General features: G+C 54.5%; 2 protein-coding genes across 5 annotated transcripts in view; both read left to right on the forward strand.

Annotated features, from left to right (window-relative positions):
- The first annotated feature begins 340 nt into the window (after nt 1-340).
- On the forward strand, nt 341-8406 carry RPL22 (ribosomal protein L22). Of its 3 annotated transcripts, XM_049711545.1 has the most exons (6): nt 344-370; nt 2160-2264; nt 3319-3370; nt 4108-4232; nt 5427-5486; nt 6512-8406. In XM_049711545.1, exons 1-6 carry the CDS (start codon nt 359-361, stop codon nt 6551-6553), a joined length of 396 nt encoding a protein of 131 aa, XP_049567502.1. In that variant the 5' UTR covers nt 344-358; the 3' UTR covers nt 6554-8406. The 3 variants fall into 3 exon arrangements, with proteins under 3 accessions (XP_004272374.1, XP_049567502.1, XP_049567505.1); XM_049711548.1 differs by lacking the exon at nt 5427-5486; XM_004272326.4 differs by lacking the exons at nt 3319-3370; nt 5427-5486 and having other exon boundaries at nt 341-370.
- Nucleotides 8407-12844: 4438 nt separating this feature from the next.
- CHD5 (chromodomain helicase DNA binding protein 5) overlaps nt 12845-22420 on the forward strand; it is a 66115-nt gene continuing 56539 nt past the window's right edge. Inside the window, exon 1 of one of the 2 annotated variants that reach the window (XM_033432790.2) lies at nt 12845-13033. In XM_033432790.2, coding sequence (XP_033288681.2) covers nt 12955-13033 — 79 coding nt within the window. In that variant the 5' untranslated portion in view covers nt 12845-12954. The remainder of the gene's footprint in view (nt 13034-22420) is intronic. The other variant, XM_004272325.4, reaches the window with a different exon arrangement.

Below are 22420 nucleotides of genomic sequence, written 5' to 3' on the forward strand. Positions count from 1 at the left end.
TAATTTATGGTTTATTGAATTTCCTTAATTTTTTTTTTCTTTCTAAGACTTGCAAAAGTAGAGCGAACCCCTTTATTTCTCTTTGGGGTAGTCTAGTATGGCTCCCCGCTCCGATCCGTCGCAGTGGGACAGGCCACCCTGCCTCCCTCCCCCTGCAATCCTCCGGACGGGTGAGAGGACAGGTTTTGCATTCAGGCAAAAGAAATCGCTCCCCGAGCGTACAGTACAGGGCGAGATGGTGGCGACCGTGGGGCGTGGCAGAGCGATTAGTACGGCCTGAGCCCTGCGTGCTCTGCGCGCTGCGGACTCTTTGCGTCTGCGTAGTTCATCCAACTCCTTTTCTGCCTCCGCTGCGGCGATGGCGCCAGTGGTTAGTATGGCTCCGTGTGAGGCCTCGGCTCTGGGGAGAGGCACGTGGGCCTCGCCGGCCCGGCCCCTGCCTGGCTCGCGGTGCACGGCTCTCTGCAGCATCCTGCCGGGGCCGGGCTAGCGGGCCGGCCGGAGCAGGCTGGGGCGGCCGCCGGGCCCCGCACATTGTGGGCGGAGGAGGCCGCGGCCCGAGGCGTGAGGGGCAGACCCGGGACTCTTGGAGGCCGCGGCTTGGGCTTGGGCCCCTTGCCTGCGCGGCCAGCGGGGAGCTGGGAGCCTGAGACTGCAGCCTGGGTCGGTCAGCGGCCCTTGGAGCCCGGCCGGCGTGAGGCAGCCGAGGCCTGGGCCTGGTTACCTGGGCGGAAGGCGGGGAAGGAGGGGACCCGGCGCCCTCGGTGACCAGTGGAAAGGTCCACGGAAGGTGGCGTGGCCGGCCTGTTTTCAGAGGGAGGCCCGGGTTAGAGGAGCCTTTCGCGTGTGCGGAGGAAGTTCAGTCTTCAGGGTGCAGCTCTACAGCCCCCTTTAGGGGTCGGGTGAGGGCCCGGTTCCATTCGCTCTCAGCCAGGCTGGGACTGGGCCCTCGCGCGGCGCCCTCGCGTCACTCCGGCTGCAGATCTGGGAGGAAGTTTTCCTACCCTCCTCCTCTGCTGGGACGCCCTTGGGAACAGTTTGGGCTCCTCTCCGTTCTTCTGCCTGGGTGGGCTTGTAAGGCTTCTGGGCGTGTGTGTGCTTTTGGTTTAAAAACCACGGTGGGAGGTACGGAGAGCATTGCCGGCAGGTCTTTTATTTGCTGATTGTATATTTCTGGGGCTAGATTTTTGAAGCAGCCCCTTTGATTGTTACTAGGAAGGCGTGTTGGGGGGGGAAAAGTGACTTGTTGAAAGCTGAATGTTTGAACAATTGACCCAGTTAATACAGGTTTTAGGTGGAGTTTGAGACATGAAGAGAGGTAAGACGGATTCTTGGAAAGGTCTATTTAGATTCAGAAAGGCTTTTTCAAGTGCACCTGCGGGTAAGTAGGTTGTCCAAATGCTTTTCTTAACGGTGTTACACTTGTAGACGGAGAAGAATCATAGGAGGTTTTTTCTGAGAGTGAAGAGGCTGGAACCTTGCAGTTAAACTAGTGCTTTGAAAGTGCTAGATGAAATCAGTCAAAAGGCCAGGAATTGTCGCCATTAATGTTATAATTAGAACCTAAGTTTTAGTTTTATCCTTGTCCCAGCTGGGGTTAGATGGGCTGCTAGGATGTGTAGTTCTGGTCGCTGTTCTGAGAAGGTAGATGAGACAGGAGGAAGGGAAAACGGCTAAACTGGATCAGGACCCGAGTCTGGAAAGTGAGGACACGAATTTGTTGCAGATTAAAGTTGTTTTGGGTCCGCAAGGCATGTGCATGCCTCTGTCTTAATCCTGGAAGAAAACAAATGAGTATTCCTTTAACTTTATTTTGGAAATTTTAGGGCAAATAAGAGGAAACGTTCATTTTATTGTAGTTCATAAGCTAACAGACCTTCATGCTCATAGAAACTGGCGAGGCTGGAAAGTGTACATGGGTCAGGAGTGCTAGCATGATTTCCCCTTCAAGAGGGCATGACCCCAGGTTTGTAGAGCAGCATCTTGAGTGTGATCCGGCGTCCACTCGTGGCGCCTTTGCAGGGGAACACAGTTTCATGGTTTTTGTATTTGCGTGTACTTTTACGATTCTAGTAGTTTTGCTTTTGTTGAGTTTTTTTTTTTTTTTTTTGGACTGGTTATGCCTTCATCTCTTGTTATCATTTGTATATTTTTCTTAGAAAAAGCTTGTGGTGAAGGGGGGCAAAAAAAAGAAGCAGGTCCTGAAGTTTACTCTTGACTGTACCCATCCTGTAGAAGATGGAATCATGGATGCGGCCAATTTTGTAAGTTACACCCTTGATGTCACCCTGGGCAGTAGTGAACCCTTTGAGTTGTTGCTGAGAAGACCTCCTGGAGCGTGCTTGCTGGCTGGCCCCGGCTACTCTGCTCTTCTGGCTCTACTGTTTGACCCTGGAGCTTTGTCTAGTTCTGCTTCTCACCCTTGCTTTCCTGTGTAGCCGTTGTGAGGAGTAAAGGAGATGCGCTTTAGCACATCAGTGCCAGAGAACTACCTCATCGTCATCTTCTTCAGTTTCCAAAAATGATTTTACTTAAAATTTACTAGGAAACAGGCAAACCTTTGCACTTGAGTGTGTTTTAAGTGTAAGCTGTGGGCCCTGACCCTCAGGGCCAAGGGGGTGCCTGTGACCTGGGCCTGATGCTTGGCTCTGGGGCCTTGGACAGATGGCAGCATCTCCTTGAGTTTTCTCTTTTATTAAGCACCAGAGCTTCAGTGTTTCTGTGAGAATATCCTGTTTGCTGATTTGTAATTGGAGCTTGGTTTTTTTTAGGCCTTGCTCTGTACAGATTTTTTACCCTCATGTTGGCCCCATTCCCCAATATTCCTCTATTTCACATAAGTCTAGAAAAATTAACCTCATTGTCACCTTTTTGACTCTGCAACTTGGTTGTGGCATTTTACTGTTTTCCTCTCCGATAGCCAAGCTTGGGGGAATTCAGGAATATTGTGCAGAACCCTAAATTGACATTTTCTCTTTAGTCTCCAGAAGGTTAACTACTGCAAGATAAACATTACAACAAGAATAATTTTCAAATAAAAAAATTAAAGGTTTGGCTTACAGCCACTACTTACAAAGCGTGGAATTCGGGTAACCTGTAGTTCACTACCCTCTGGTAGATGCCTTTTGTGTCCTGGCCTGTCCTGCAAGAAGTCCTTCACTTGACCCCTTAGTTCCTTCTCCAGCCAATGACTTCTTGCTTTTCTCCGTGGCCTCTTTTCCCTCGTAACTTGTGGCTTCTTCCAGTTTGTGTCTGGGATGTTCCCTTCTCCCTTCCTCCCTCTGTACTCATCTGTGTATGTGACTGTCTTCCTTCTAGACGCCTCCTGAGGATAGAAAACACGAGTCATTTATGAGTCTGAAATGCAAAGGTCAGGATTTCTGACCTAATCACCCCCCCCCCCACCAACCTGTCGCCAGTTAACATATTGTGTATTGGAGTTTTTAAATAGAGGACTGTAGGAGTGGGAGCTGAAGGGACTTCGTAGCATTGCAATAGCAAGAAAACCAAAAAAGAGTCTTCCTTTTTGGTCAGAGACTCCTGCAACCCATGGAAGTGAATGACCAGCCCAGGCTTCCACGGGGATTTGCCCAGAGTTCATCTCTGGGCTCCTAGGCCACTGTCCCTTCTGCTGTTCGGTGATGGTGCACGTGGCCCCTCAGCAGATCTGTAATTGTTTTGGTCACTGTATGTTTTTGTTCCTTCTGCTGGATTGAAGACCTATTTTCTCTTATCACACAGAGGACAATGCTTTATATGTCTTAGGTCCAGAGGTTGCTTGTCACTTTGGTTACCTGTACCTTGTAAGTTTGGGCCTGGGTTTCCTGACTACTCTCTCCCGAGACCCAGGAGTCAGAACCTTGCATGGCGTAGAGGCACATTGAGTATATGTGTGGAAGTAGTCATGTATGTTCATGCTAGGATGTTTTCAGTTACATATGTAAACAGTTGAATACCATCTTCTAATTGCTGTTCCTAGATTTCAGATCTTTGGCCAAAGATTTTCTTTTTTTTTAAGATTGAACATTTAATGAACGATATTTGCTTAGAGTTAGGAGTATAAAGAAAATGAGATGGGTGAACTGGTCAATTTGATGATTTCTACAGGAGCAGTTTCTTCAGGAAAGAATCAAAGTGAATGGAAAAGCTGGGAATCTCGGAGGAGGTGTTGTAACAATCGAAAGAAGCAAAAGCAAGATCACTGTAACTTCCGAGGTGCCTTTTTCCAAAAGGTATGGGAAAGAGATGAGCGTTTCTTGCCTGCATCCTAGCACTAAGATTCCCACCCCCACCTTGGCCAGGGATGTTACTCCACCTTGAGTAATCTGCTCTGTGGTTACTTCTGTTAACCTCTGGAGCAGTGTCCAGTGTAGGGGGTGGTGGATGAATGGATGAATGTTATGGTAGTTAAAAGTATTCAACTCTTAGTAGATTTTTACAGTTTTGTTTTTCACAGGCTGAAGTATTTCAAGCAGTAAAGATGCTCGGACTTGCTTAGACTGTGTTCTTAAAAGTGAAGATATTGCTTCCTTTGCCTCTAGATGACGTTGAAGAGCTTTCATTTTTAAGTTTATGGTTCCCCCCCCCCCCCCCGCCCCAAATGCTCCTGTAATTAGATGAGGGATCTGAAATCTCAGTTTAGACTGAAGCCACTCTGTTAATTCCTGTGGGCCAATTTTTTTAAGTTGGAGACAGCAGTTCACTTGCCCTGCTATATGTTTATGTCTTTTGTTTTGAGAATGAGGTTAAAAACACGTTACAAGTCACTACGGAATTGGACGTGTTTATACCTAGCTCCTAGCCCAGAACCTGGCGTATAATTCTTAGGAGCGTTTAATCAAACTGAATCAAACAGTAGGAAGTTTGAAGTGTTAGGACAAGTTGGTTATAGTTAAGCCTTTGCTTTTATTTTTATTTATTTATTTAAGGAATAGGGTTTAATTAATTAATCAATATTTATTGGCCGTGCTGTGCGGCTCGCGGGATCTTAGTTCCCCGGCCAGGGGTTGAACCAGCACCTTCGGCAGTGAAAGCGCCGAGTCCTAACCACTGGACCGCCAGGGAAGTCCCCTTTGCTTCCATTTTTAACTGAAACAGTCAAGAGATGACTTTAAAGCTAAGTGAACTACTCCTGTTCTGCCTGACTGCGTTATTTCATTTGTGCAGAAGGCAGTTTGATAGAGTGAGAGATGGGGCAACTGGAGGGCCTCCAGGGTGTGCTTAACACCCACGCCACTGGGCTTCTGCAGAGCTCTCGGGGAAGCGCTTTTAACCTAGCTTCCCCCAACATTCTATTAGGAAAACACTCAAACCACCTAAACTTTTGAATTAACCACGTCACCTGAATACAATATAGTAGAAATAGTAAAAGGAAAAAAAAGAATACTTTTTAGATGAAACTAACAAATTGATTTATTTTTATGTAGGGAAAAGTGGGTAGAATTGAACTGAGATCTTCACATCTTTGTGAAGATTGCTTTGTTGGCGTAAGTAAGACAGTTGAACAGTGTTCATTTCTTGGAGGTGTTGAGTTTGTTGGTTTGTTAATATTTGGGTCCTGGCTAAAGTGCCACAGTTTGCCTGTGCATCTCATTTAGTCCTTGTACCAGTCTGAAGAGATGCTAAGTATCACGAGTCCTGTTTTACAGAGGGCGAATCTGAGGTCTGGAAAGGTTAATTTGCCCAGCGGTGGGTTTGCTGGGCGCTCTATTCCTCTTTATGGCTTTGGGAAGATGCCAGAATAGATAAACCTCAGGGCCTCATAAGCAGACAGCTGAGAGATGAAACAGGATTGCAGGCTTCTTTTGAGCACAAGAGGCGTCGCTGCCTTTAGGTGAACAGAGTTTGCTGACAGCGCTGTGCAGGGTTGGCTGCTGAGCTCGCTCAGGCCAAGGCAGCCGCTGGGTGGATGGACTAGAGAGGCCAAGTGCTCTCACTGCAGAGTCGCGGTCAGGACGTTTGCCGGGGCGGGGGCATTGGGAGATGAGCGTCACGCAGCAGGAGTGAGCGTGTGTGTGTGTGTGTGTGTGTGTGTGTGTGTGTGAGTGAGTGTGAGTGACACGGCCCTCAGCCCCGGTCCCAGTAACCCAGCAACCTCAATGGCAGGTTTCAGTCAGTGAGGTGAAGTACTTGGAGCTCATTGGAAATCCAGCGGTTTCTCAATAAAAGGTACTTAGATTGTGTGCTTAATTGCCAAATTACTACCTTGATCTCTTTCCCTAGTGGTCGCTAAAAACCATTTTATAGGTGAGGGCTATTGCTTCATGGACAGCAGTCCCATCTTAATCTGTTCTCATTTTTATGTCCAGGTTAGATGAAATGTGATTGATGTTTATTCTCGTTAGAGCATTGGCTGGCTATAATATTTGCCTGTCTTTGCCATTTTTGAACCATGGGAAGACACCTTGAATTGTTATGACTTTGAATGCAGGGGTTTCATAAAAGTTACAGTGTTTCAGAATTTAAGAAGGCCTTGTGTCTGGTGCAGTTCTGAAGTGTTCTTTCTCTGCAGGTATTTGAAATATCTCACCAAAAAATATTTGAAGAAGAATAATCTCCGTGATTGGTTACGCGTAGTTGCTAACAGCAAAGAAAGTTACGAATTACGTTACTTCCAGATTAATCAAGATGAAGAAGAGGAGGAAGATGAGGATTGAAACTCAGTTATCTGGAGTATTTTGTATGAATTCTTAAATAAAATTTAGGAAACAAAATGGTGGCTTTCCTTGTATCTCTGCAGTGTGGATTGAACAGAAAATTGGAAATCATAGTAAAAGGGCTTCACTTGGGCTGCCACTCACTTACTTGTAATTAAACTTTTTTTCTGCTTGAAAATTTCAATTCTTTTGGTAGAAATACCAAAATGTGTAAGTCTCCTTCAAGGGAACTGACTACTGTTTGTCATTGAACAGGTGGATGAGGGCGTGGAGATGTGAGTTCAGTTAGTTACTATTTTACACAAAAAGGGGTGGGTCAGTTTCATCTGGTACTTTTCTCAAAGACTGAGGAATACAAATGTGGGAGCTCCTGATTCACTGAAAGCAGATCCAGTGACTTGTTTCTGAGGTTCTTGTTTTGGGAAAGTGGCAGTGTCGGTAAAATGCAGGCTTCTGGGGCATTTGTCTTCATTTTCTGATTACAAATTACTCTTGATGGACACAGTTATTACTATGTATGTTAATCCTTTTTCTTCCTGTAGAAATAAAATGTCCTTTTGCTTCGCATATTCTACTACACCTCTGGAAAGGGTCTGGAGAGTGACTGTAAAAGTCACAGGTGTTCAATTAAGGAAAGGTCTACAAAATACGAATTGGTAAATAAGCATTGTTTCTACAAGTCCTTGCACCAAACTGTCACTTTGAACCCCACCAGGGGGAGCTGGAGATGAGGAATAGTGGAGCTTCCAAAGGTGGGTGTTGGTGAGGTTGCCTGGGGTCAGGCTCAGAATCCCAGAGTTCTGGAGTCTTACCCCGGGGGCAGGTGTGGAAGAGAGGGGCCTGGGAGACAGCTCAGGCTGAAGAGAAGTCTTGAGATGCCCAGGGAGTAGTCCCTTTCACACCATTTAGGCCACGGCTGGGCTTAAAAGTCATTCTACAAACACGTTAAGCAGGGCCAAACTGAAAGGGCTTCCCACGATATTGGGGGTTCTGCTGTACGTGTACAGGCTAGAGATCTGTGAAAGGTCATTAATGAGATCATAAAGATGTGATTGTTGCTGACAATATCAAGAGTGACTTTGAGAAGAGATCCTGATGCCTTATGGTGCCCTCTAAAATTTAAATTTTACAGGAATGTCTGCATTGTTTTAAGGTTACGTTGTATCAAATTCATGTCTTTCAAGAGCTTGCCTAGGTGCCTTTCCACACCTGAAATTCTTGTGATCTTGCTAGTTGCATAGCTGGAAATTAAATGTTTTGAGTCATACCTTGGCTCCAATTTAACATTTGGTGCTCCTTGGGTTGAATTTAACATGTTGAGGCTTTGTAATTTCATTTGTGGTAAAGGCTCTAGCATTTTCTATTTCTATGCAAATTTCTTGAAGCAGAATTGTTTGCATGTTTCTCTGCCCTAGAGAAGGCATTGTTTCTTTCAAATTTAACTGAGGCATCAGTTGCTCTTTGGTGCTGTCCATTACCATGATTATTAACTTTGTTAGCAAGTTTGTGACTTGGGTTTGCAAATTTTACTTGTTTGTTGCATAGATGTTCCCTTGTAGTAATTCTTAGTTTGGTTGTAAAAAAATTAGCCCTGGGCTGAAATTAGCATATAAGTTTTTTTTTTTTAAACTATTCCCAGAATCTAAAACTTGTAATAAAATTGAAACTTTTTGGTTTTTCTATGCCTTTTGAACTCTTGTATTTTGACTTTTGATCACATTTTATATTAAAGTGGCTAACGCATGGCTACTATTATTGTACAAGGCTTTTTTTTTTTTTTTAAAGGATTGGCATGTTAATCTGTTTAGCAACAATAAATTGGTTGGTTGTCCTCACTGATGAATTGCTGTACCAACAATGACCTTGGACTTCATTACGTTTGAGAAGAACATGTGTCTTTTATTCCCACTTTCTTCACCCTAGTTATGCCGCGGTGCCTCAGGTTCTGGAGTTGACTTATAGCCGAACTCTCCATGTAGAATTTCTTCAGACCCAGAGCCGGAGAATAACTTTGCAAACACATGACTTTCTGATGGATACGTGATGTGAACTTGAATTACACGGCACCCATTATCCCAGCTGTGCCGAGCCACAGTTCAGACCCATTTCACCTGCCTGATCAAGGCACAGGAAGAGACTGGGTCTTGGAGCGTTTCAAGCTGAGATTTAAGTGCATAAAGGTAGTGAAATAGGAACTGGGTGCAGCCTTGCTCTCAGCTGACTCCAAATCCAGCACGGCTTCACCCTTAGCTGGGTGAACACTATCTCTCATCTGAGGTTTAATTTTGTTGCTTTCCTTTCAAAAGCCCCCGCTACCCCTTTCTGTGGCTTTTTCCGTGGTGAAGGTGTGCTTTTCTGAGTAGTGTCATCCTCCTAGCATTTTGGGACGAGCCACGTGGTGAAATAGACCAGTGCTGGCTGGTAAGTGGTGCCTAGCACAGAGGTGTTCGGAAACGTTGGTGTCACAGATGGGGGAAAGTGGGAGAGTTGGATCACATCAAATATATTTTAAGACAATTGGTCAAAATTACAGAATGTTTTGGGGTATTTAGGCCTCAGCCTTTTTAGGGGTCTCTTGGTTTCTTGGAAGGTGAGCAGGACCCCAGTATGGTGATAATGGTCCCCTGGTCCATCACTGACATGCTCAGGGGAGCTTGGAAGCTTGCTCTCCTTCCTCTTGCTGCCTGGCCCTTCTGCTGACTTACCCCCAAACTTCACAAGGCTGTAAGCAGGGCCCTGTGTGGGCCCCCCTTCCTGTGAGGGGGGCACATTCCTAGGAGGTGGGTCCCTGACAAGAGACAACTACAGATTTGGCAGTACCAAGGCGACAGGCCTCTGCTTGGTAACCTTGGACAGAGCCAATATATTTTTAAAAATAGTTTTGATTTTTTGAATGAATTTTTATTGGAGTATAGTTTATTTACAATGTTGTGTTAGTTTCTGCTGTACAGCAAAATGATTTAGTTATACCTATCATATATCCACTTTTTTAGATTCTTTTCCCATATAGGTCATTACAGAGTATTGAGTAGAGTTCCCTGTGCTATACAGTAAGTTCTTATTAGTTATCTATTTTATATGTAGTGGTGTGTCAATCCCAGTCTCCCAATTTATCTCCTCCCCTTCCCTCTTGGTAACCATAAGTTTGTGTTCTACATCTGTGACTTTATTTCTGTTTTGTAAAGTTCATTTGTACCATTTTTTTAGATTCCACATATAAGCGATATATGAAATTTGGCTGGCTGACTGATTGACTTCCCTAAGTTTGACAATCTATAGGTCTGTTCTAAAATATTTTGATTTTATTTATTTATTTTTGGCCGTGTTGGGTCTTTGTCGCTGCGTGCGGGCTTTCTCTAGTTGCGTCGAACGGGAGCTACTCTTCGTTGCGGTGCGGGGGCTTCTTATTGCGGTGGCTTCTATTGTTGCAGAGCACGGCCTCTAGGCGCGCGGGCTTCAGTAGTTGTGGCATGCGGGCTTCAGTAGTTGTGGCACGCGGGCTCAGTAGTTGTGGCTCGCGGGCTCTAGAGCGCAGGCTCAGTCGTTGTGGCGTACGGGCTTAGTTGCTCCACGGCATGTGGGATCTTCCCGGACCGGGGCTTGAACCTGTGTCCCCAGCATTGGCAGGCAGATTATTTTTTTTCTTTTGCGGTACGTGGGCCTCTCACTGTTGTGGCCTCTCCCATTGCAGAGCGCAGGCTCCAGACGCGCAGGCTCAGCGGCCATGGCTCACAGGCCCAGCCGGTCCACGGCATGTGGGATCCTCCCCGACTGGGGCACGAACCCGTGTCCCCTGTGTCGGCAGGCGGACTCCCAACCACTGCGCCACCAGGGAAGCCCTGGGGCTTGTTTTTAACAGCAGTCATTTTTGGTCCATTGTTATTAAAATGTATATTTAATAGTTTAACAGTAATCAACGCTCTCCTTTAAATACTACTAGAGATTGCTAGGCAAAAATCCATTTGTTTCTGCCCTTCCAGTTTCTGCTTTGCTTTGGTTTTGGTCATTAAGTATTGTTACCTAGCTGCAGCCATCGCAAGAACAAGGACGGGGAGAGGATTATGAGTGATGAACATCTCGACTCTAATTTGCCAAATTAAGCAGTTGGAACTGTTCTTCGTTGGATGATGTCTGACTTAACCTCACCTTGGGAACTGGAGCCAAGGTTAATGGTGCGTGTGTGGTGGGCTCTCTGGTGATGGGAAATGCTGTAGGTCACAGTTTCTCTGAAGTGGGACAGGGGACCTGTGGAAGTGTCCTGAACTCATTCCACCATGTGGGAGGGGTTGGGGGCAGGGCTGGGGACTGGGGTGGGCAGTTTGGTGGCGCTTAGGGTCTTTTCCTGGTTAACATTCAGGGAGACAGGAGGTCTGGAAAGAGGAAGGCAGCCTTGCCAGGCAAAATGCAGGCCTGCTAAAGCCTCAGTGGTTGAGGTTCCTTCAGCTACATGCCCAGGAGGTGAAATACAGCTTCAGGCCAGGAGGATCCCTTGCTTTCTTACTCAGCTTCCCTGCTGCCCTTCCCTTGGCCCTTGCAGGCCACCTGCTCGGGGCAGATTCAACATCTCTCCTAATGTGGTTTACAAGGGATCCAGGAGATGGGATTCCCAGTGCCCTGCGCTTTTTCTGGGAGGCTGGACTGTTCTCTCCCGAACGTGACTGCAGAGGAGCTGTGGTTTGGGGCTTGCTGGTAATTCACTAGGTCGGAAGGGGAGGAAAAACGTGCTGCATATTTTCCCAGCTTCCCCCCCCCATGCCATCCATCACCTTCAGGTCACAGCTTGGACTCACTGTGGAGTGGGTTGTGGCCACCTCCCCAAGAGGTCTTGCACTAGGGGCCCTTGCCAAGCACCCACAACTCTCCTGGTTCCTCAAAGTCCCCAGGAAGGAAGAGCCCTCCTGGTGATGCCAGTGGGTTGGGTACTGGTGAAACAGGTGAATGCCCACCTGGATGGAGCGGGTGCTCAGCCAATACCAGAGGGGTGGGTGTCAGAGAGGAAACCTCCTCCCGGCTGCTTTGGGCTTCCCAAGTCAGGTAGATCTTGAGGGTCCTTGGCATGACTGGGTCTCCAGTGGCTTCCCCCAAACGTGTCTGGCCCCAGGCAGTGAGGTGAGAGCGCCCGCCCTTTCCTGGCTCTTCTAGGGGTAGAAAGCCCGCCCCTGAAACTTTTGCGTTCGTAGAGTAGCTTTAAGACTTGCTGCAGCCGAGGCTGGTGGCGCGTGTTTAAAATTCTAGTCTTGCTCCCGTGGGCTTCGGCCTCCATCTTCACCTTTAACAACCGAGGGCTGGCGGCGCGGTTCCTTCCCGCTCCGCGCGGAGTTTTGGGCACAAAGAACGCAGAGCCCGCATCACCCCCGGGGGTCCGGATGTGTTTAAAGCGGACCCCGCCTGGAGGCGCGTTTTGGAAGTGGGCACGTGTGCGGTGGGAGCGGGGCGCGATGGGGTGAGGGAGGAGCCAGCCTGTACAGATTTTTCTGGAGGAATCAGACCCACTGTCTCCAGAGCGGCCCTTCCCCAAGTGCGGAACACATTTTTCTTCGAATCCTCTTTGGAAAGGGGATTAGAAGCGTGTTGCGGCCGGTGCGGGGCGACCAGGGTCTCGGCGCGTGTGAGCGGAGTACTGGAGCTCGCTGCCCGCTGCCCCGGGGACCCCGCCTCCGCGCCCTTGGGGACCCTTCCCGGGCGGGGGCGGCAGCGGCATTGGGCCCTGCTGGGGGTGCGCGGGCCGGCGTTTCCCCGCCTCCCACCGGGCCCGGCCCAACCGAGTCCCAGCTCCCAGCTCGGCCGTCGGGTCCCCGGGCGCGTGGTCGCCTCGACGGCTCCCCCTGCCGGAGCACCCTGTCCCCACCCCGCACCCAGAGTCTCAGGACTAGTCCCCCCAACTTGTTCTCTGCTGTTAACTAGTCGCGCTGCCGGAACGATGGGATGGGGTTGCCACAGCAACCAGACTGGACGTCACAATCCGGGCGTGTGTGCCGCCCCCCCCCCCGCCCCCCCCTTCTTGCTGCCTGCCGCCGGCGCTGCCGCCACCACCTCGGCCGGCTGCGGGACTCAGGCTGCGGGGCGCGGTGGGCGGAGCAGCCCGGGCTTTGCGGGGAGCGGGGCGAAGGCGGCCGAGAGGAAGGGGGTCGAGACGGGGGAGTGGAGGTTTGGGGGGGTGGGGGGGCAGGCGGCCGCCATCTTCTCGCCGAGGCCGCCTCGCCCGCCGCGCGCGCCCGTCCGGCAGCGCACGGGTTAAGGCTGGCACCGCGCCCGGCGGGAGGGGGGGCGCCCACCTCCCCTCCCCCCCGCGCCGGGCATGCGGGGCCCGCTGGGCACCGAGGAGGAGCTGCCGCGGCTGTTCGCGGACGAGATGGAGAACGAGGACGAGATGTCAGGTGAGTGGGGAGCCGGCTGCGCCCGGGGCGGGCGGCGGGGGACGAGGCGACCGGCGGGGCCCCGGGGCCGGACCTCGCGGGCGGCGCTGGCGGCGCGCGGGAAGGGGCGCCGGGCTGCGTTCCCGCCTTGCTGGCGCCGCGCGGCCAAGGGCGCGGGGCTGGGCGAGTGGCGGGGAGCGGCGCGCGGGCCGCCAAGGGCGGGTACGATAGGGGCCACCCTGGCCGCGGCGCGGGCGGAGGACCGCCGGGGGCCTGCGCCGGGCGCCCGAAGCGGGGAGGGGGCGCGGCGCCGCGGGGGTCAGCCCGCGTGCCCTTGAAGGGGGCGGGTATCTCGCTCGGCTGCTGGTGCCGCGCACTCGGCACTCTCGCCCCGCGCCGCGCACCCCTGGCCTCGCGGGGACGGGCGGGGGCAGGAGGGACCAGATACCCGGACCCGGCCGGTCTCGGCCCCAGGGTGGGCTGGGTGGGGCCCGGAGCGGGCGGAGGACGGGACGTGCTAGAGGAGAGGGCGAGCGCCCTGGCTGGGGCGGCTTTCCTCCGGGCCCACGAAAGCTCCGGGGTGAGGCGCGCGGGCTCGGACTCCCGCTCCCCTTACCCGGCCGCCGGGAGCCGTGACTGCCGCTCCCAAGCACTTTGCCCGGGCCGCCGGCGTCTTCCTGGCGCGCCCTAGCGCCGGCCGGCGCCTCCAGCCCGCGGTCGCCCGGCTAGTGGCGTTCCCAGCCCACCCTGCTTTGGCTCCGGGCCTGACTCGCAGGGCCACCGCCCCTGCCCTTGCCACCCCTCTCCAGAATTCAGCAGAAAGAGGGCTTGTGCGTAAGGGGTAGCCTTGCTGGATCATTCTTTACTCAACTGCTCACCGTTTGTTTGGGACGTTTCCCCTCCTGGCACAGCTGGGCAGGGCCTCACCCTGTCAAGCAGCCTTCCTCCTTCCCTTCTGGGGGACTCTGTCACATCGCAGCTTCCCGCACCGAGTCATGGCCCCTCCTGGGCTCCTGGGGGACTTGTGGGCGGTGCCGGAGCCCTCCCTGGCCCTGGAGTGGGCTGTCTGGCCCCAGGGGGGAGCATATTCCACAGATTGGCACCTTAACTCCTGTGTGCAGGAGGTGAGAAGGGGAGGACCCAGGGGCGGCAGCTCCTCTCTGCTCTGCCTCTCCTACTGAGGGGCTTCCCACCAGGCGGCTATGCCCACTGGGGGGTCTCCTCCCCTGCTCACTTGTTTGCTTGCTTTAACAGGGTGACTGGGGCCTCACCCTGCTTTTCAGACAGTGCAGCCAAGTTTGCAAAGAGCCTGCTGGGGTGAGGGGAGTGGGGATGAGGTGGCCACACATGGGTGGAGTTGCTTGGACAATAGTTGACTGTTACGTGCTGGGGTCCAGGGAATTAGGCCCATTGCCCGGAAGGGAACACAGAGGCCTAGCACAGGCACTGAAACCCATGGCTGTTTTCTACTTAGGAAGCTGGCTCCTTGGTAAAGCTGGTCACTGACTTCCTTAGTGAGTGGTGCTCGGGGCGTGGCCCTTTGTGGCACTGATGGGGCCAGTGGACAGCTGAACGTTCGTGAACAGACTTATTTCTGGGACTTCACCAACCCCCTGATGGGGTCCCCTGTCCCCCTTTCCCATGTGTTCTGGCTCTCCCTGGTTGTGTCAGGGCTTGGAGGGGAGGGGAGGCGAGGAGGCCAGGGAAGGTGTCCCCAGACTGGCGGGCACCCAGCTCACTCCACTTGGGCCTCGGTCCGAGTTGCCTGCCCATCACCTTTCCTCCCTCCTGCTTGCACCTGTCACTCCAGGGCAGGGCGTGGGGGGGTGGGCTTGGCCCCAGGGCCTCTAGGAAGGCCTCCAAAGTCCCGCAGAGCAGAGACTGCAGCCTGTCCTTCAGCAAGGCCAGGGGCTCCCACCTCCAGAGCACGTCCTGAGCCTTCCCGAGCTGCCAGCTCCTCTCTGTGTCCCTGGTCCAAACCACTGTCCCCTCCGGCTGGTCCCCTCTAGAGCCTCCTAACCAGTTCTCACCGACCACGCTCCGCTCAGCAGCCAGGGTCACCTTTGAAAACGCAAAGCAAACCCGGACCCCCACGGCTTGGACTGACTGCAAAGTCCCTTTTCTATACCACCCTCATCTCCACCCCGACCTCCTTGTTCACACTCTGGCCTCCCTGATGCTTCTGGAACCCCCCAGGCTCCATCCTGCCCTGAACGTTGGCCATGACCCCCGCCAGACCCAAGCTTTCCTCGGCTCACAACTGCCTCCTTCCTGCCGGTTAGGTCTCAGCTCCTGGCTCCAGCGTAGCCCCACCCCTGTCATTCTCAGGCCCATTTTAATGCTTTATTTTCTTCGCAGTGCTTCCCTGGAATATTATCATCAGCTGACTTGTGTCCGTGGGCTCCCGCCTTGGGTGTGACTCCCGCGACCACCCACTGTGCCCGGCACCTAGCACTGTGGGCGCTAGAGAGAGGGTTGTGGTCTCAGTGTCTGAGGGCTGGGGGGTCCCTGGGTCACCCTGGCCTTTGGACGTGATGACAGCCTCGGCCTAGGCCTCGTGTCTCTCCTGAAGCGCTGGCCGCCTGGCCCCCTACCCTCCACTGCGGCCTCTCTGCAGCCGTCAGCCTGAGCTCGTGGCCGTGGCCCACAGGGCTGTAGGGCCAGCAGGTCCCCCAGGTGGCCGTTTGTGGATGGGGGAGCCGGTGTGCTGGGAGCTGTCACACTAAGTTTTCAGTCTGCCGCAGCGGACTCAGTCCTTGTCAGGCCTACTGTCTTCACTCTGCCCGTCCACCACCCCCCTCAGCAGTGTTCATGTTGCCACCCGGGCTTTGGTCGGGCAGCTCTCTGGCATTGAGGCGGGTGGTTGAGCCTGCTTGCGGGGGTGGGGGGAGGTGCCCAGCTGCCAGATTCCCCTGGGCGTTCAGAGGGCTAGTCCAAGAGAGGGCTCAAGAGTCAGGTGGCTCTGCCTCTGCTGCTTGTTTGTGGCCTGACCTTGGGCAAGCTACCCAGTCCCTCTGCCTCAGTGTCCCCACTTGTGGAATGGGCTGCGGCGTCAGCAACCTCATAGAGGGCTTATTATGAGGACTGATGAGGCAGTGCACGTGGAACAAGTAGGTCACGGTGCCCAGCACGTAATAGGTGCCCAGTAAAGTGTGGCTTGTAGTTACCACCGTCCAAGGGGAGCAGTTGGCCCGCCTTCCCCAAGGAAATGCTTCTGAGACATGCACCCTCATCCAGTAAGCTGGGGGGCTGGGAGCCTGGGCCAGAGGGGCTGGAGCGAGGGAGGGAGGAGCGGGCCTCAGCATCCCAGGCCTTTTCCCTGCCTTGTAGGCCCAGCCCTTCCTCAGTCCCACACAGAGGGGTGGGTTTCCTAGAGCTGCTGAGCCCATCTTCTCTCCAGGCCAGACAGCGTGACCACTCTGGCACCGGACTGGCCCAGGTCCCCCAGGCCCATCTAGGCTTCTGTGGGCCCAGGGACCAGGAGGGAGGGAGAGCCACGATTCCTGAAGGTCTGTGCCTTCTTAGTTAGCTCCCCCCGCGTTGGGGAGATGTGGGTTCGGGGCATCCCGGGGAGCCTGGCCATATTTAATAGTTTGCCGAGAGGAGGGAGGGAAAGTGGTTATAGCACCCTTTGCCCAGTGGCTTGGCCTGTGGGGTAGTCACCGTATTCTAAAGTGATTTATCATTTCAGCAATTCATTCAGTCACCCACCCACTTGTTACTCCGTCCACCCATGTATCCACCCTCCCACCAGAACATCTACCCATCCAGCCACAAAACCAGCCAGTACACCCACCATACACTGGCCAGCCATCCTACCCATTCATCATCCATCCATCCACCCACCCACCCACCTATCCATTTATTTAATCTGTCCAGTCCTTCCTTCCTTCCATCCATCCTTCCTTCCATCCGTCCATCCATTGACCCATCATCCATCCATCCACCCATCCATTTATTTATCTGTCCATCCATCCTTCCTTCCATCCATCCATCCATCCACCCACCCTCCTATCCATTTATTTAATCTGTCCAGTCCTTCCTTCCTTCCATCCATCCTTCCTTCCATCCATCCTTCCTTCCATCCGTCCATCCATTGACCCATCCTCCATCCATCCACCCATCCATTTATTTATCTGTCCATCCATCCTTCCTTCCATCCATCCATCCACCCATCCGTTTATTTATCTGTCCAGTCCACCTTTCCTTCCTTCCTCCCTCCCTCCATCCCTTCTTTCCTTTCTTCCTTCCATCCATCCATCTTAACCAGTCTCCATCCATCCATTCATTTATCCGTCCAGTCCATCCATCCATCCATTGGTCCATTCATCTCTCTGTCCATCCATCCATCATCCATTTGTCTATCCATCCATCCACTCACCCACCCAGCATGGGTTTCTTGCATGTCTTCTCTGAGCGAGTATTGAACACAGTACACGGTGTCTGACTTTCTGGGGGTTTTGCAGGTGAAACTTTTGAGACTTCCTGCCTTGTCTCTTTGGCTCTGTCCTTATTTCCTTCCTGTTCTTATTCTCACTTACTCTTTCCCCATGTCTATCCCTTTGTCTGTCTCCAAGTCTGTCAGGCTGTCTTCCCCGAGTCCTTCTCTCTGTCTGTCTGTCTGTCTGTCCCTCTCTTTCCCTCTGTTGTCCCCGTCCCCTCCCTCCTGGCCTCTCTTTCCTCCTTTTCCCCAGCCTCCTCCATCCTCACTCTTTCCAGGCCCCACTCCCTTAGGGTAAAAACTTCCCCTGTCCTCCGCCCCCACCTGCCTGCCTGCCCGCCCGCCCGTGGTGCTCAGGACTGACGTTTTGTTTGATGAGATGCCAGTGAGGTAGTGTCTGGGTTTTGTTAAATGTCATAAATGAATTATTAATCCTCTCTTGGGCGGGAGTACTGCCCCCCCCCAGCAATGTCAGTAGAGACCTGTGGTGTGGGGGGCACTCCAAGGACTGATGGGAACCTTAGTCTTGGTGACCCCTCCTTGGCCAGCCCTAGGGTGGCCCTGAGAACCCCTGGCCCAGCAGTGGCCAAACGAGAGCCTGCCCCTCCCCCCACCATCCACTCCTTCAGCCCCGGCCATCCTAGCCCTCCTGAGGCCCTGGGCCCCGCCTGCCACTGCCAGGCACTTAAACTGCCTCTCACAGTTTCTAATTCATCACCCCGTGAGAAAGGCAGTCCTCAGCCTATTTATCTTTACATTTTTATGTATTTATTTAATTTTGGCTGCGTCGCTCAGCCTGCAGGATCTTAGTTGCCCGACCAGGGATTGAACCTGCGCCCTCAGCAGTGAAAGCACGGAGTCCTGACCACTGGACTGCCAGGGAATTCCCAGTATTCGGCCCATTTCAAGAATGAGGAAGTGGGCTCAGTGGAGAAGGGATTGGGGGCCACCCTGCCAGGAAGGGGTGGTGGTTCGAAGCCTGAGCTCCCCTGTCCCTCCTCCTGGCCACCAGGTGGTCTTGTTTCCTGCTTGGGGGAATGGAAGGAGACCCTCTCCACAGGCTTCAGAAAGGATGGTGGACGTCGAGCTGGGTCCCCATCGCTGACAGATTTGCTTACCTTTCCGGACTCGGGTGACGGAGCTCTTGATCCGGCTCCTGGCTGCACCTCCCCAGATCCGTCAGCCACCCCGAATCAGACGACCTACCTCTTCCTTCCACAGTCATACGTTTTTCTTTCGCTCTGATCACCTTGTGTTTGCTAAGTTCCCTGTCCCCAGAGGACAGGGGCAGGGCGTGGGCAGAGCATGGGGACTTGCGGTGGACTAGCCCTGACCCTCCCACCCTGAGGGACCACAGGTGATCTTTCAGACCAGGGGCCGGCCTGAGTCACCTCAGTGTCCCCTGGGCGTGCCTGAGCCTGGCACATGGGCTATGCTGTTTAAATGCTTGTGAAATAAACGTGGGGAAGGTCTGAATTTTGGGAGGGTCCTATACCTGGAGGGAGGGGCAGGCGTGGGACCACACCTGGGGGTGGGAGCCACCTGCCGGGGCTCCATCCTGGCTCTACCACCTGCCGGCTGTGAGACTCAGAAGCGGGCAAGCGATGAGATCCTCGGAGCCTGTTTCCTTGTCTGCACACGGGGGTGATAATAGTACCGTCTCCCAGAGTTGCTGTGTGGAGTACATGAATTCATATAAGTGAACGTATGCTACCTGCTTCGAGCTTGGTGCAGGTGGTAGGTCCTTCCACTGCTATAAGGTGTTTCGCTAAGAAGGGTCCACGCCCCCGCCTGGGCTGCAGCCTGCGGAGCAGCCTGGGGGTCCCGCAGGGTTAAGCCAGAGTGTGTGCAGCCCCTGGTGAGGGGCTGGGGGAAAGCAGCAGGAGGTGCAGGTGCCTCTCTTTGCCGTCCCCCCCCTTGTCCCCCGTCTCATCTCTGAAGCAGTCTCCCCCGGCCCTGCCCCAGACCTGGGAGACAGATCAGGGCTAATGGGTCCTAATTATAGCCCCTCTGGGGGTCGATGGAGCCTCGGGCCCTGGAGGGGCAGGGCTGGTGCGTGAGGGCACGGCCACCTGGCTGGAAGGGCTGGGGGGCCGCAGGGAGCTGGCAGACAAGGAGTCTTGAGGCCGCTTCCCCTCAGGACCCTCCCCCAGGGCGGGGGGACTCCCGCCTTACTGGTGGCTGGGTACCCTGAGGAGGCACAGGGCTGGGCTCCGGGAGGGGCCGATGGGCACTGGGAAGGATTGCTTGGCTGTGACTCTCCAGGTCTGGTTTTAGAAGAAGCTCGGGGCTGGTTGCAGAAGAGGGAGGAGGGGGGCAGGGCTGAGTGGGAATCATGGGGGTGTCGGGGAGCAGCGTCACAGGAGGTCAGCCCTGGGCGTCCTCAGGGCCACCAGAAGCCGTGCGGGGGAGGAAGATGGGGGTGGGCAGAGTGGGGTCCCCGTGGTCGTGTGCCAGCTCTGGAAGGGCCCTGGAGGAGGGATTTAACCAGACAGATGGCCCTGGGCCGTGAGGTCTTCTGGGAGTGGAGGAGGGGTCTGTCCAAGGGCAGAGGGCCTGAGGACTTCTCCTCCGAGCCCTGTCCTGGGCGTGGGTTAGGGCTAGAGGTGCCCCTACCTCCTTCCCAGGCAGGGTGGGGCGCAGCCCATGGGAGATCCCAGGCTTCCTTCTAGAACCTCCCGCGGCCTCCTGTGCATCCATGGTCTGTGCTGCTGGCCGGTCAGTCTGTGACCGTGTGCTGGGCTGGCCTTCCCAGTCTGGGGACTGCGCTGCTGAGGGGACAGGGGACGTGGGGAGATAGCAGGAGGCGGGAGAGAGAGGCCCCCTCCCGGTTGCATCAGCTGAGCCCGTTACATAACCGAGCTGGGCACGGCCAGCGTGCGGGGGTGGCTTTCCCAGGCGGTCTCTTTGCAGCTCCGGGGGAGGTGGAGGCCGGTGGGAGAGTGGGCAGGCGTGGACAGGCATCTCCTCGTCAGCCTGGCTCCCCGCCAGCCATGTCACTGTCCCCAGAGCCCTCCACTCCAGGATGACTGGGGGTCCCTATGAACGTTTCCAACTGGCCCCGAAATCCTTGCCTCTCCCGTGCCAGGGCTCAGGGGACAGGACGGGCTCGGGTCCTGCTGCCCTAGCCTGGCTCCCCTCAAAGCCTGCCCACGTTAAACCCAGCTTTGGGCCTGCCCTCGCTGCCCGCCCCGTGGGCCGTAGCCCTGGCCAGGGCCACAGCATCTGTGCCCACTACGTGGTCCTGTCCTCAGCACTGCGCCTGTGCCATTCAGGACCGCTGAGCTGGCTTCCCGCGGAAGGCCAGCGCTCAGGCCACCCTCGTGTCACCTGCACGGCAGCTCCCTCACCTGCCTGGAGTTGATCTCTCTCTGTGACTGTTTGCCTGGCAGGATGGGGAGGGGACTGAGACTTGGGCATGCCCTGTCCCCGTGGACTCCTGGGGGGGCCGGACAAGACAGGGCTAGCACTTGCTTCCTGGGGGGCAGGGCCACAGGCCCGCTGGCAGCCCTGGAGGAGGGCCCTGGGGCAGAGGGGCGCTGAGACAGAGGGTGCAGCCCCCGCCTTCCCTGGGTAGGGGTGTGGTACGTGTGGGAACTGGCCCTCCAGGTGTGGGCGGGACGGGCATTCACTGGGCCACCAGCATCACCAGCGCCCTCTAGCCGCACCCAGAATGTGGTGATGGGCGCCTTCCCCCTCCCCTCTGGGGACTCTAGGGGACAGGGTCCCAGGCCCTGGGGTGGACCCCTCTGGAGGATGGGCGATGTTGGAGCGCCCAGGGTGTGTCCAAGCATCTGTGGGTCTGGCGCGTTCAACAGCCAGGATGTTTTACTCTAAAATTTTTAGACTTCCTGGGCGGGGTTGGGGGCCTATCATTTAAACCCGATTCAGTGAGGACACTCTGCCCATTTCCCATATGAAAGTCCCCTGCGTGGCCCTGGGACTTTCTGCCCTCCTAAGGGTCTCCCAGGGTGGCAGCCCCACAGTGGGGTCCCGCTCGAGGCAGACCCCAGACCGAGCGAGACTCCCTGTCGTGTCCCCCCACCCCCGTGCACATGGGCAGTGAAGGCCGTGGGATGGGGGATAAGCCGCTGGTGTGGAGGCTGGCTGGCTTGTGGACCCCTTTTGTGGACTCTTTGGAGGTTGTGCCGGTGCCTACTGGAAGCTTCCTTCATCCCTGGCAGGCAGATACATAGCTCTAGTCTGGGTGGCTTGTTCTTGCGGTGTCTTTTTGCTGCCGTCTGCCCCCAAGAGGGCCCTCCCGCTCTCCGCACCCCCAGCCCTGGGGCCCACGTCCGGTCCCAGGAACCCAGGGCTCGTGCCCTTTCTCACCCCTGACTTCCTGGGTGGGAGTTAGGCCCCAGCCACGGGCTCCCTTTGGGGGCAGCAAGAAGCATGTAGCCTGCAGCTTCTTCTAAGATCCCCACGTGACACACCCGCCTGCTCCCCCCAGCCTTTCCAGTGCATGAAGGAATGAGGATTCAGGAAAGGCGGGCAGCTTTTAGAAAACCCACCTCTCTGTGGACCGTCACATCGTCCCGAGCGCCCAGTGGAGTGTGTTTGGCATCCTGCTGTGTGTGTCCGGGTACCTGTGACGGGGAGTGGGCCTGGCAGGTGCGGGTGGGGACCAGGCAGCGGGGGGCAGTGTGGTCCTCGAATCCCCATTAAGGGGAGCCCTGGCATCCCCCGCGCTGGTCTCTCCTCCAAGCTCCCTGGCGCTTGCTCCAAGGCACCAGGTGGTCCCAGGGGGATGTGACCTGTACGTCCCTGTCATCCTGCACTCACAGGCTCTCTCCTGGCCACGCCGTGGCCCTCTGGAGGGCGGAGGTGGGCCTCGACCCCTCCCTGGGCCAGCTGGAGATGGCTTTGTGACTCTGTGGGGCTGCTTTCTCCCTGGGGAGCCATGTCCACAAGGCCTCTTACTTGGTCATTTGTTGTTTTTTTTTAAATTTTTAAAATCTGTTTTA

The sequence above is a fragment of the Orcinus orca genome, chromosome 1 (genome assembly GCF_937001465.1).
Source record: "Orcinus orca chromosome 1, mOrcOrc1.1, whole genome shotgun sequence".
Classification (NCBI taxonomy): Eukaryota; Metazoa; Chordata; class Mammalia; order Artiodactyla; family Delphinidae; genus Orcinus; species Orcinus orca.